General features: G+C 39.2%; 1 protein-coding gene across 2 annotated transcripts in view; it reads left to right on the top strand.

Moving 5' to 3' along the window:
- The window catches only part of LCP1 (lymphocyte cytosolic protein 1), a 64,324-nt gene extending 52,404 nt beyond the window's left edge, over positions 1–11,920 (top strand). For both annotated transcript variants that reach the window (XM_082247573.1, XM_082247574.1), the window contains exons 13-16: positions 1,787–1,920; positions 5,166–5,289; positions 7,238–7,362; positions 11,531–11,920. In XM_082247573.1, the coding sequence (XP_082103699.1) occupies positions 1,787–1,920; positions 5,166–5,289; positions 7,238–7,362; positions 11,531–11,660 (513 nt within the window). In that variant the 3' untranslated portion in view covers positions 11,661–11,920. The remainder of the gene's footprint in view (positions 1–1,786; positions 1,921–5,165; positions 5,290–7,237; positions 7,363–11,530) is intronic.
- Positions 11,921–14,681: the final 2,761 nt, after the last annotated feature.

The raw sequence follows: 14,681 nt of genomic DNA, 5'->3' as shown, positions 1-14,681 counted from the left end.
ATGTAAAGGGCACATGTGCTCGGGGTCTTTCGGCTGGAGAGTGGGGTTCTGGAGGGAGGGGGCCGCTGTCCCTCCTCTGTAGAAGCTGCCATGCGGCCTCAGGTGGTCGACCTGAGGGCCTTGGAGTCAGAGAGGAGATGAACCCAGATGTCCTGCAGAGCTGACTGGAAGGGAGACACGATAGAGGAGCTGATTCTGCCTACAGTGAGTACAGATCTGTGTCATGGGGCCTGTTCTGAGAAGGCCACTTCTTCTGCTAGAAGAGTCAGTGCACAGGTGTCAGTCAAGGGGATGCTAGAGAGTGTCCTGAAGATAGTGTAGTCCAGAAATGCTGGTGGTTAGACTTCACCTATGCCACATCCCTTGTATACTATAGAAGCAAGAAAATTCCCCTTGGTTTTGGGACTTTTAAGGCATTGTATATTGATCATGAAGAATGAAAAAAAAATGTATATAAAACTAATGTTTATTAATTCATAGAAAAATATAAAAAAGATTATAAAATGGTTACACATACAAGTGAAGATACAAAAAATGCATAAGATACATAACAGTTAAGATACAGCACAATAGCAATTTTGAAATTGTGACATCCTCCACCCAACGTGTTTTCGGAGAAAGAACATGGGAGGTATCATTGCAAGTCAATCACAGAGCAAGACATGTGGATATTGTATGTATCTTCTTAAAAACAAGGTCTGGTATTTCTGCCTGTCCACCCAATATTTGACACACTGTATAGATATATTGGTTAAGGTAGAAGACAATGGCATAAAATTATGATCTTATAATGTTCCTCTGATTTTCTGTGGGAAAAGTCCCAAATCAGAAAAATAAGTGTCACTGAGACCCAAAAGGACTTCGTCCCTGGAAGTCTCAAATACTGATTTAAATGTACAGAAACTGATAAACCTATAAAATTCCACAGAAACGCGCCAATGTCAAAATGGTATATGATGCAGTGTCATCTGCTAGAAGTCTGGGCTCCTAGCCTGCCTGACTGCCAAGGGGCCTCTACAGAGTTTAATCCAGCACTGGATAAAACTGTTCTGAATTAGCGGCAGGCTTTTGAGGTTTATGAATAGTGACTACAGCAAAATCAGAAAACTGAGAGAAAGAGTGTTGAAACAAAATTTGTTGACTCAATGATGGCAAGAGAGGATGTCCTGATAAGCAATTTATCTACAAATATTCAAATTTCTAAACATGTATGGCCAGCTTTAGTTAATGTTTGTAACAACACACTAAAACAAGCAGAGAGGTAGCAAGGGAACATTAAAGCGGAAGAAAAGCCTAGCTATAACTTCCAAAAAATGTTCCCTCACCCCTCCTACCCATCCTGGATACCCTGTATGAAAAAGATCTGTGTACTTACCTCTTTTTTATCCCCCTCTGGTCCTGCAGCTCTGACTTTGACCCTGTGTCAGTGAGCGGCTGTTGCAGTAGTAAAGAGGGAGCTGCAAATGCAGCTAGCCCATGGGAACCTATGGGTGACAGTCATTGTAAAGCCGAAACTGCAGGATCACGTTACCAGACTGGAGTGGATTAAAAATTGATATGTGCACAGATCTTTTTTATACAGGGTAGGTGAGATGGGTAGGAGGGAACATATTTAAGAATAGTTATAGTTAGGCTTTTCATTCACTTGAAGGAGTATAGTAGCTACAGAATTAAAAAATAGTCTGCTACATTGTTATTGTTACACATTAATATATTTATATTTAATTAATTAATATATATAGTTTGGTATACTGCTAATTTTTTTTACTGTCTTCAAAATTTCTAGCTTGAAAATTGTAACTATGCTGTGGAACTGGGAAAGAACAAGGCTAAATTTTCTCTGGTTGGTATTGCTGGTCAGGACCTGCATGAAGGCAACAAGACACTCACACTTGCATTGCTGTGGCAGTTGATGAGAAGGTATAATTGTTGAGTTTGTGATCTTAAGGGCAGGGTTAATTTAAAAAAAATATATATATATATAAAGAAACACTCAAGCATAAAAAAGATTGTTAAGTGGAGTTCTGCTATACATTAGTGTCCATTAATCAGATCATCCAATGGTTCCATGTTGAGAATGTCCTCCTCCAGCCAGGTCATGCAAAAGCATTTAATAGCCCATAGTCTCAAAATTTCTTATAAACATATCTTTACAACTGCTGCACATGCTATGAAGATAGTTTATGAAAGACCTAGAAGAGTGAATTACTATTGCTGAACCCAACGTACAGAAGTAAATTATATTAACATTTCAGTGCCCTTCACATCTTCTACTCTTCTTGGTGTTCCACTTCATAAGGATAGAAAAATGGTAGGAAATAACTATAACTTAGACTGTTACAATTCTCAGCTTATGGGGCAAGAAGTTATTTTAGGAATATTAATACTTGCTCTTTTACATGGCTGTTGCATCGTCCTATATACTACAGTATACTGTAAATCAGGGTCAAATAAATCTAAAGCTGCAAAGGCTAGATATATTAAAGGATCTGAAGTTTAAGCTGGCAGCAAAAAATAATATTGACGATACCTGTTATGTTGCAGCAGAGGTTGAGTGACTTTTACTTTATAAGGTACTGAAGACTGTATACTTTTTATGCCTTGATTCTGGCTTTATAGTATAATCTCCACAAAGCCAATGATCAAGATAAAAAGGTTTCAAAGCACAATAAGAATCGTATTCAACTCCTGTCTATCTTGCTTTCCTCCTTATTCCTATATACTACCTCCCCTTATTTAAAAACTCTCCTCTCCCCTTTTTGATTACCACCCCCCCCCTCTTTTTTTTCTCTCCCATTGTTATTATATACCCAAGTCTAAGTTTGGCTATAATCTTCATACCTGCAAAGACACAAAATGTTCTATCCTCACACTTTGAGATTCTTTGGTATATAGATGCAATTTTTCCGCTTTTTTTTTTCTTCTCATCTCTACCTATGTTCCTGTACGTTTCATAGTGTCAGTAACCAAACTGTGGACTCAAATGACAAAATTTGTTACAATGCCAAAGGAGAGATGACAACAATATTATGATATTTTGATATATGTATAAGTTAATAGTAACTATTGTATATATTGTAAAGATGGAATATCAACCACGGGTTCTATATGCATATAATGTTATAGCCAGGTTTATATACCTTGTAGTGTTACCCCTGCAGAAGCTGCTTGGTAATTTGGGTTCTTTGTTCTGCGCCTCAACTTGAAGAACAACTTCAGCCCCTCTGACACTTCTGGTTGAATGAAAGTTACTGCATGAGTATGGATAACTTTAACTTGCTTATGATTTAGTAGCAGGAAATAGACACAAGACTGTTTAGTGGTAAATTAAGTAAAAGTGTTGGTACATATTAGAGTAAATAATGTTATGAGGCTAATGAGAATACAGTAGGTAGATATAGACACAGTCTGCTAGACAATGTAATCACTATGCCAAAGTAACTTAGAATATAGTTCTGCACCACTAGACTGGAATCAACTCATAACTCAGCAAGGTCAGCAAAAAACAGTGCACATAAGCATTAACTGCAATGTGAACAACGATACAATGCCTAAAGTATACTCTAGGAGAATGGCTAGGATATGGTGCAATTTCCCCTGAGAGGTACCCCTTATCATAAGTAATAGGTAAAGGTCTCTGTGTAGCAGCTGTAAAAAGGCAGTCTTTAGTCCTAACTCTTTAGCTGGCTAGAGTTGGGGCCCAGGTGTACTGTTGGTGCACATAGGAATAGTCCCAGTCAAACCTGTAGGCAGAAAAAAGGCTACTGGATGGCTGTATTATCAATTTACAAAGAGCTCAGTCTCTCTCTTTAGCAGCAGATAGTAAATCCCCACAGCAACAGATCACCAGTCACAGCGATATTGCAGCTCTCCATGCAGTCACACACAGCGATTAATCTACTCTCTACTCTGCACCCAATCAACTCTGTTTGTTGGGACCTCTGAGCTCAGCACTCCAGATCCAACTCAGGCCGCCAATATAAAGCAGTAGGGGTGCACACTGAACAGCGATATGCACTCTCTGGTCTCCCTCACAGCAATAGGAAACTGTATCTTTTACAGTCTAAGAAAATGCAGTTCTTTCCCTCCTCTCGGTAATTTCACTCTGCTGAATGTAGTTCAAAAGCTCTTGATCACCACAGCATAGTCTCTCTTCTGGACTATAGTTTCCACAGTGCATTGCTGCCGGATTTAGTCTATTGAACTCTTTCTGCTTAGCAGCTCCCTCCTCTTGCTAAAACAATTGTTAACCAGTTCAGCACCGCAGGACAGCAGCTACAGAGAGCAGTAGCAGCCAATGTTTTCTCTCACTATCATTCTTAGCCAAGCCCCGGGCTACAACTGTTAACATGTCGTGTATTTTTATTTTTCTAAAAATCAAGGTGTTAAACATAAAACACAAAAGCAACATATACATCCGCAATACAATAAATAACAATAGAAGTATCATGTAAACACATTAATTTGCTGGGTAGTGTAAACTGTAATTTGAATGTTATTAACCACCCTTTTGTCTAAACACAACTGAGTCAGACACTGTATGCCTATATCCTAATTCATGGTGCCACATCCCTGGGATAATTACAAGTATACAAAACGATGGATGGGATTTTGCTGGCACCAGGAAAATATTACAACCATATATAGTAGAAAACTTTTATTGTACATCAAGACAAAAACAATTACAAAGATTAAAAACAATTATGGGTCCTCATGCAGGTAGATCACATAAGAGTGAATCATGTACATGGATATACATACACCCCATAGTTCAACCACAAGCATAGCTGCACCCAATTTTCAGACTTCCACCAATGTAGTTGACCTATGGGGTATATGTATATCAATGTACATGACTCACTCTTATGTGATTTACCTGCATGAGGACCCATAATTGTTTTAATCTTTGTAACTGTTTTTGTCTTGATCTACAATAAACCTTTTCTATTATATTTGGTTGTAATATTTTTCTGGTGTCAGCAAAATCCCATCCATTGTTTCGTATACTTGTAACTACCCTTTTGTCTTATCATTCAGCTTGAAGGAATAAAGAGATTGTGAGTTAGTTTACCCCCTGTTTTAATAACCAAGTGCTTCCATGCAGGATATGTAATTCTCTCCTGTAAATACATTAAATGTCATAACCGTTTTTTTTTTTATTCCAGGTATACATTAAATATCCTAGAGGACATAGGAGGTGGACAGAAGGTTAACGATGACACAATTATCAGCTGGGTAAATGCAACTCTTAAAGAAGCTGGAAAGCCATCATCCATCTCTGGTTTCAAGGTAAAACTTGACAAACTGTTTACATGCACCAAGGGACAAATGTCAAATCTATCTTCCTCTGTCAGACCTTTGAACAACAGACCTTTATATGAGAGTGGGATATGCAAACAAGAGTGGCTTATTTTTCCCTCAGTACTTTTAGACTTTTATTCTGATCATACACCAGCCTATCTGCTACAAAGAAAGTGCACAAAAAAAGGGCCTTTTTCAGGTTACCTGAGTGTGGTTTTGCACCACAACCAGGTAACAATTTACTTACCAATAGCAACATAATAACAATACAAAAATGGGGATATATTATAGTTGCATGATGCTCAAACACAGCCACTTGCTTTCTATAAGCAGTCAGGCTGGTACGCATTTTTTAACATATTCCTGAAATGACGAAAAAGATGTTAGCATGTTTTGTGCTCAAAATTTACAGAATAAGCCAAGAATGTAAAACAGAAACTGCATGCCTAAAGGCTGTCAGTAAAACACATTTTTCATAACGTAAAAGTGAAATAATTAATGACGCTATTTTTGTGAATTTCTGACATTCTGGACATTTTCTATATTCCATAATCTATTACTTTGCTTTATTTATTATTAGGCTAGTGTTGTCGAGCTTTGGGACTTAGGCTGCCTTGCTCTGACTTATATGTTAAAAGATACTATGGAGGAGATTTGCTAAAATCGGAGAGTGCGAAATCTGGTGCAGCTATGCATGGTAGCCAATCAGCTTCTGACTTCAGCTTGTTCGAATAAGCTTTGACAAAAAAAAAACAAAAACATGGAAGCTGATTGGTTTCCATGCAGAGCTGCACCAGATCTTGTACTCTTTGGTTTTAGTAAATCGACCGAATTGTGTTTTTATCAGGTAGTATGTGGTACAGTGCTGCACTTATAGGCACCTGCAAAGCAGATTAACTGTGCTTATTTTGTGGACTAAAGCTACTTCTATATTTGTATACATCTATGTGTATCTGAGGGTGTTCAGCAGGTAGTGCTTTATAAAGTTTCGGAGCACAGGACCTCTCTATGTTATTCAGATACCCAGAGGAGATTGCCCTGGTCGGGGAGCCCAAACATTGTTTAGACCTTCTAGTGCAGTGGTCCTCAACTCCGGTCCTCAGGGCCCACTAACAGGCCAGATTTTAAGTATTACCTTGGGGAGATGCAGACTAGAGTACTACAATCACTGAGCAGCAAATTATATCATCTGGGATGGATTTCAGTTATCTTGCAAACCTGGCCTGTTAGTGGGCCCTGAGGACCAGGGTTGAGGACCACTGTTCTAGTGTTCCTGGCATTTTCTGATGTTGTACATTGGCCAGGTCTAGCCATAGAGAATAATAGTTGTATTTGGATTCTTAGGGTAAGCTGAAGATGGATATGGTTATTAATGTTTATGGTTCATGGTGCTTGTGTGTCCTTTCAAAAGATGGTGAGGACTTTGCCAAAAGTAAATGCTACTTGATAGCCATTGGGGGGTCAATGCAGAAAGAAGATCTGCATTTGTAATTGCATTTGAAAATGTGATGACTAGGGTGAAGGAATATTAAGTATGGGGTCATGTTTAAAGTTAACTTGAAAGTAGAGAATTCTAGCATGTTGAATGATTGTTTTACATAAATGGCTCACCTATGAGTGAAGACAAGATCAGTATGATGGCTGTGGAGCCTGTCCTCTTTAAAAATAGGGCAATCATTTTTATTTTTATATTTTTTTAAACTGCAGGTACTAAATGCTAACCTGGGGTGTGGATTTTGAAGCTGTTTTTTTAAAATATCATTAGGCTTATTTATTAAGGAAGCGCAAAGCACAATAGCACATAGCAACCAAACACAGACTGATGGTTAAAATAATAATTGAGCAAGAATCTGTTTTCTACAGCATTAAAAAAAAAAAAAAAAAAAAAAAAATACAATATGTATTTTTACTTATGGTTAACTTTTCTTTATAAAAGGACCCTAAGATCAGCACAAGTTTGCCTGTACTGGACCTAATTGATGCAATTCAACCTGGCTCAATTAACTATGACATTCTGAAGACAGAAGACCTAAATGACGATGAGAAACTGAATAACGCCAAGTATGTATGCCAATAAAGTATATTTTGATTCATACAGTATGTCTCAGTCAATAGCAAAATTATTTGCTTTTTGGCAAAGTGGTTGTAAATTTATTGTATATTTTTTTTATTGAATAATAAACATGTTATACTTACCTGCTCTGCACAATGGTATTGAACAGAATAGCCCCAAACCTCCTCTTCTGGAGTCACCAACTGGAGCTGTCCGCTTCTTTGCTTGCTTTTGGGGCCCTCATGAGGGCTCTTTCCCGAGCTGGGCTGTGCACATCTATAGATACACTTAGTGCGGTTTGACCCCGCCCACATTCTCCCTCCTTACTGGAGTGATGGACAGCAGCAGGAGCCAATGGCTCCTACTACTGTCTCTGTGCCTCTGAGAGAGAGAAGTCAAGCGCTGCTGCAGACAGGCACATCACTGGATAGAAATAGGAGGCAGGGAAGTATTTAAGGGGGACACTGGGGGAGATGATCATGGAAGGTATTTTACCTTAATGCAGAGAATACTATAGGGTAAAAAAAAAAAAAAAGCATACTTTTAGAACCACTTTAAAGAAGAAGGAAATTGTCTTTAATTATATCTATTTGGTGCGCCATAATGAACTACCTAAATTTAGCATACAAGTCACTGTCAGAACCAAAAATGTAACATATGCTTTATGAATTTGGCACAATACATTAACAAGAGGGATAAACTCCAGAAAAGTAGCGCTACAGCTTATTTGATTCCCCCACTGTCATTCTGCTCATTCAGGGAAAAGTGATAATGTGTCCTTGTAAACTACCCCCCCCCCCCCTCCTGCTGAGCTCTGATACTTACTGTACCAGGACAACCAACACTTCCCCACTGCTCCGGTCTCCATTGCAGCCAGCAATAAAATCCTTGACATCTGAAGCTGGATGCTAAAGGTAGAGATGACACCACCCTGAGCGATTTGCTGCTAGACTCAAATACTGTCACATGGGAGTAGGTAACATAGTTTATTGATTGCTGTTGCAATGGAGTCAGGAATGGTGAGGGACCTCTGGCAAGATGAGTATCATAGGCTCAGGGGGAGAAGCCTTGCAAAAACACTGTTGTTTTGCCCTAAATGGTGTCTCTTTAATTCTTGTTCAGACTAAAGATAGCAGCATGGGATGCATTGAAAATAAACAATCACAGATGCATTAACTTTCAGCATTGGAAGATCGGTGTTGATTGTTTTCATTGCAGATCCCTACCGTAAGGCCCCTTACTCTAACTTCTATCTGCAAACTTAACCCTTACACCAGGTTTTCTTAACCAGGGTTCTTTCAGGGGTTACCAGGGGTTCCTTGTGCAATGAGCAATTTTTGCCTCGCAGATAAATTCCCACTGACACCATTGATCTTTTTAGCTTTCTGTAAGGAGGGGATTTTTCCCAATGACCACAAGTATAAGAAACATTCTTCCCATTGGCCATCTTACTAATTCATCATGAGTTGTAGATATAGTAATTTTTAGCAGGGGTTTCCTGAGACTGGAAATGATGACCAGGCCATTTTTTAATGACCAGGCCATTTTTTGCGATTCGGCACTGCGTTACTTTAACGGACAATTGCGCGGTCTTGCGACACTGTACCCAAATAAGTCCTTTTTTTCCCTCAAATAGAGCTTTCTTTTGATGGTATTTATTCACCTCTGTGATTTTTATTTTTTTGCGCTATAAATAAAAAAAGCGACGATTCTGAAAACAAAAACAATATTTTTCACATTCTGCTATATAACCTTCCCCCCAAAAAAATTTAAAAATCCAAATTTTTTAACATTTTAGGCCAATTTGTTTTCTGCTACATATTTTTGGTAAAAAAAATAGCAATAAGCGTCTTGTGATTGGTTTGCGCAAAAGCTATCGCGTCTACTAATTACGGGAAAGATTTATGTCATTTTTATTGTTTTTTTTTTTCTAGTAATGGCAGCGATCTGCAATTTTTAGCAGGACTGCGACATTGCGGCAGACAGATTGGACCCCTGACTGACATTTTTGACACTTTTGGGAGGACCAGTGACATTACTACAGTAATAAGTGCTAAAAATATGCACTGTTACTGTAATAATGACACTGAAAGGGAAGGGGTTAACACAGTGGGTGATCAAGGGGTTAAATGTAAGGCTAGGTGAGTGTTTCTAACTGTATGGGGGTTGGGCTTTTGAAATGATCACAGATATCTGTGATCCTATATAAAAGGATCACAGGTGCTCTGTGATCATTCCAGGGAGAAGAACTGTCAGCTGCGTTTACAACAGCTGATCGTTCTTCTCTCTCAGCGGGGAGCGATAGCGGGTGGCTGGCGAGTGGGGGCAGGAGCTCGCCCCCTAGCTGCAGGCGCGTGACCGACGTATAGCGCAGAAGGGGCTGCCTGCTGCAGGAAACTGCGGCGGGTGGTCATTAACAGGTTAAAAACGTTGAGAAAGGCACTAATCCCTCCTGCAACCATAAACCTATAAACCTAACCCATCTTATAAACATACCCCTAACACTAGCCCTCCCTATAATCCTAACACTATAATTCCCCTATATAATCTTAACCCTTCGTTTGCATATTCATCTCTCCTATGCTAGGATCCTCAGCACCAAAGACCAGTCCTTCCTGAACTCAAGGTCCCAGCAGTAGAATCTAAAGCTAATCATAGAACCTTGTAAAAATTGACATAATCTTTTTTATGACTGAAGCCATTAGTACTAATTGAATCAGGGTGGATAGTGGAGGTTTAACTTAGATAAGAGAACTTTACAGCCATAAAAATGTTCTGGTGACCATATGCTGCAGAATTCCATTCAGAGCTTAACTACATGAGGTTATTAGGGGCTAACATAGTAAAAACATGCACTTAACCTTATCTAGTGTGAATACTGGACCTAATTATTTACTTACACAAAAACAGGTGTGCACCTGTTTTTGTGTAAAATAGTAGGGGCACCTACTGTATTTAAACAAAGAGAGGAAGTCAATATCACAGTAGAACAATAAATAATAAACTAAAAATTTACCTGGGAGAGCTACCCATGTGGACTACTGGATCAGACTTAGGCCTCATCCACACTGGACGTTTGCTAACTTTCCTAGACTCTTTTATCCTAGCAGCAGCATTTTGGCAGAAAAAAAACAGCGCTTGACGCTTGTAAACGCGTGTAACGCATTTAGAAGTGTTTAAATGCATCAGGCGTTTGGGCAATAAATAATTTATACAGTGCATCAAGCAGTTTTTCTGCCAAAAAGCCGCTGCTCCTGGACACACTGGCTGTGGTTGTTTTTTTTTCTGCCTCTAAATGCCCCTGCCTCTAAACTTCTCTAAATGCCTACTGTATGTGTGCATGGAAACCTAAACTAACACGCAGGGGGATTTAGAGGTAGAAAAAAATCTAAAAACGCCCATAGGAGCAGCAGAAAAAACATCCAGTGTGCATGAGGCTTTAAAGTGGTAGTAAAGTGTCTTCTGTAAAAACCCGCTGACTGGCAGGGTTTTCATAAACCTGGGAGACCCTAGAGGTCTCTTCTGTCATAAAGGACCCCCCCCCCCCCCGCCTGCTAGCGGGTAATGCAATCTAAGCTGCACATGCACAGTTTAGACTACATTTATGGCGTGCTCTGCGTGCCGGGGCAAAGTGTCTTCCATGCGCATGTGCGTGAGTGACACCACCTCAGCCCGGCCATTCAAGTGGCTGAAGATTTGGAACTCGAAAGAAATACTGGGTTAACATGGCAGCATCGTGGACAAGAAGAGAGAGCCATGACAGCCCAGCGCTGGATGGCTCCGTCTGTAGGTAAGTCTCTCATAATCTACTAGTATGCGGAGCATATTAGTACATTATGACTTAAACCTGCAGAGGGCATTTTTTTAGTCTCTTAATGAGACTTTACTACCACTTTAATGTTTTCATATTTTTATCAGTATTACCCTCTACAGAAGGAGAGGTCAGCAATGGGAGCCTACATAGTTCTACTAGGCTTCCTTTAAGATGAAGCTTTTAGAGTCAGAGGATCTTATAAATGATTCTGCAATGTAGTCCTATCATAAAAAACTTTCTCCGTGAACTATGAAAACGCAATTTCAACTAGGCTAAAATTAAGCTATGACCTGAAGTACTTTGGAGAAGAAACACAGCTCCTTATTTATACCTCATGTGCCTTATGTTTCTCTTTTGTGCAGATACACTGTTTCGATGGCAAGAAAGATTGGTGCAAGGCTCTATGCTTTGCCAGAAGACCTAGTGGAGGTGAAACCAAAGATGGTCATGACAGTCTTTGCGTGCTTGATGGGAAGAGGACTGAGAGTTTAAAAAGCCAGTGACATCTTTTCTGATAAAGTCTTTCCTCTCTGCTGCAGATTACGCCAGCCATTCCTTTGATTAGATGACATAATACAATATCAACATAGCCAAAACTATAAGAAATTTATCATAGTGTTTCTTTTTGGTTTAGTAAAGTAAGAATGCATTAATTTCTGTTTGTAATAATAACCATGTGGACATGTACAGTTGGATTCTCTGTTTTTCTAAAACTTAATTCAAACAACTTAATAAACAAGATCTGGTTTGTATTATGCTGCGCTTTGTTTGCTGTGTCACCTAGATACACTTATTATAATGGCAATTTATGTAAAGAAAAGCTGGATTCCTAGATTAAAGTACAATGATTTTAGATACAGTGGAGAGGGATTAGAACACTTGTCAGTTTTTATTGCTGTCTGTGGTCCTATTAGGGAGATTTACTCTCTCTATTTATCCTGTTTACCGTTCTCTTTGAAAATGAAAGTAAAGTAAAACCTCCAAATCTTGTGTTTTTCCCAGAAAAGTAATAGAGAGGAAATCTCTATTTTGCTGGGACGCCGTCATATGACGGCGCACCAGAACGGCCTCTCTCGCGCCTAAGGGGCCAAGTCCAACCCCTAAAAAAACAACCCCACATCATAACCCCCCCTCCACCAAATGATTTGGACCAGAGGGAAGACCCATACTTGAAGCGGTTTTGGACAGAGGTTATAATAAAATATAATCTGGAAAAACCTTTATCAGCCATGTCAACTGGGACTATGGCCTCATGTTAAACCTTCAAATCTAATACAACATCCATGGTATTGATCAGATCGCATTTTGGTTATAATGGTAAAGGACAGGACTAAAAAGTGCCTGAAGTTCGGACTCAACAACCCCAATAACTAATTCAATCCTCAATTTAACCCAAACTTTGTTTACACAAAACACAAACTGTACTTCATAAATATAAAACTTTTAATGGTAAAATACATAAGATCAAGAGCAACTAAAAAGCATGGTAAGTATTAAAATACCCGGCATTATGGATAATAGGACCCATATCTAATACATTTAAAAAATATTTCACAATTTATGAAGGCCATAAAAAAAAAAAAAAGGTAACATGGTAAATGTGTTTTTTTGTCTTTGATATCTAATGTACATTAAACAGTTTACCACTAGCCATATAAATACATACAGTATGTAATCTTACTAATCTCATTCTGTGAGACATAACTAGGACCTCTGGGCCAGTTGCGTAGCCTTTACATTTGTTCAACCCCTGAAGAGAATGTGTCTGGACATTATGTTTTAATCCAAGCAAAGGATTTTCATTTGCTTCAGTTTCTTCCCTTCATATTCAATTAACCAAGCCCAAGTGCAGCCAAAAACAAATAGAAAAATCAGCTCAAGGGACATAATTTACTATCAGTACAGTGTGTCCCTTATGCGAATTTCACTCCTTTCAGTAGTAATCCACTCAGTCCTGCACCCCCACCCCTGCCGCTGTAATCTTCTGATGCGTCAGGGGTTGAATGCAATTCAGGGGCTGTCAGTAGTTCTCATCAAGCGAGCTTGAGTATGCCTGCTCTTTCCTGCACAATTCACCATTCATACTACAGCTACTCTGAATGATCTAAAATGGAGGACGGGGCAGATGATTGATAGTTACGCCCCTTCCATTCAGAGAACATGTGTAATTCATAATAACTTTAGTAGGGCTTCTATGACCGGTAGATCTGGCACTGAAAGATTATGATGGAAGGGGGTTGGGAGAGTGGTGCAAACCTAAATTGATTACCGCTAACAGAGAAAGAATAAACACAAGGGACACATCATACTGACTGTGAGTTATTTCCCTTGTGCTGATTTTTCAATTTATGCTTTTGGCTGCACTTAAGCTTTATTGAAAGCAGCATATTAAAAAAAATTTCATTGGAAACCTTTTTTAATAGTAAATGAGATTTTAGTGAAGACAGCGGATGGGGTGTTTTCCAATTGCCAGGACTACGATGCTTTGCATCGTGGTACTCCAAAAATTATCTATGCTACCGCATTCAGTGGGCAGTACAGGCCACGGAATAGGCCCAATTCAACTGAATAGGTGTGCCTGCAAATGCCCCGAAATTGAGTGCAATGCACGTGGTTGCACTGGCAGTGCACTGGTGCGGGGTTTAAAACAGATATAATGCCTACTCACTACCTGTCAAATGTCATCTGAGAGCAATTCAAATTCAGAGAGCACTGCATGTGTAAACGAGGCCAAAATGTCCTAGCACACAGTACTGATGTATTAATGCCTGATCTTCCTGGCCAAAGGTTCTTGCTCAAAAAATGTGAGTATAATCTGCATAGTGAGTGAATTTCCTCGCATTTAGAAGCATAAATGTCCAAACAGGTATAAGCGCATAAAAATTCCAGAATGATTCTTCTAGATCCCAGAATTGAAGTGTTGTGTGTGGGGTGGGGGGGGCTCATGAATGCATGCTTAAAATACAGACTAGTAACAGAGATGTTTGTATTTTTTTACTGATCTAAACAGTGCTAATTTACTTACATGTATGTGCCTATGTGCACAGGCAAATTGTAAGCAATGGACTGCATTCAGACCAGGAAAAAAAAAGCCGAACACCTTAAATGTGTCACTTTGGGCGCCTGTGTGCAAAAGCCATTACTGAATAAATAAATCGATATCGATGTACAAAAAAAGTAAGGATCGGAAAGGATACAGTTATTGCAGTACACTGGTTTATAATCTTTCATGAAAAATTCTATCCAATTCACCCTTTTTTCAGTATTACTCACGTACCCGTTTGTACTAGAACAGACATCTGTGGGTGGAACTGTTAAGTTCCTGAAGGCTGCCCTAACAAAACCTGCAGTTAGCAAGCGTTAGTATTCAGCCATATCAAGATCAGTCCACCTGCTGAACTGCATTCTGCATATTTATAATGCAAACAGGAAGGCACTGGCAGCACAGAATGTTATATTGCTTTCTAACATATCTGGTACCACATAATTGATGTTGATCTGGAAACCATTTCT

This window comes from Pelophylax lessonae (genome assembly GCF_965119305.1).
Source record: "Pelophylax lessonae genome assembly, chromosome: 2".
Taxonomy (NCBI): domain Eukaryota; kingdom Metazoa; phylum Chordata; class Amphibia; order Anura; family Ranidae; genus Pelophylax; species Pelophylax lessonae.
This window is presented reverse-complemented; position numbering and strand designations above follow the sequence as displayed.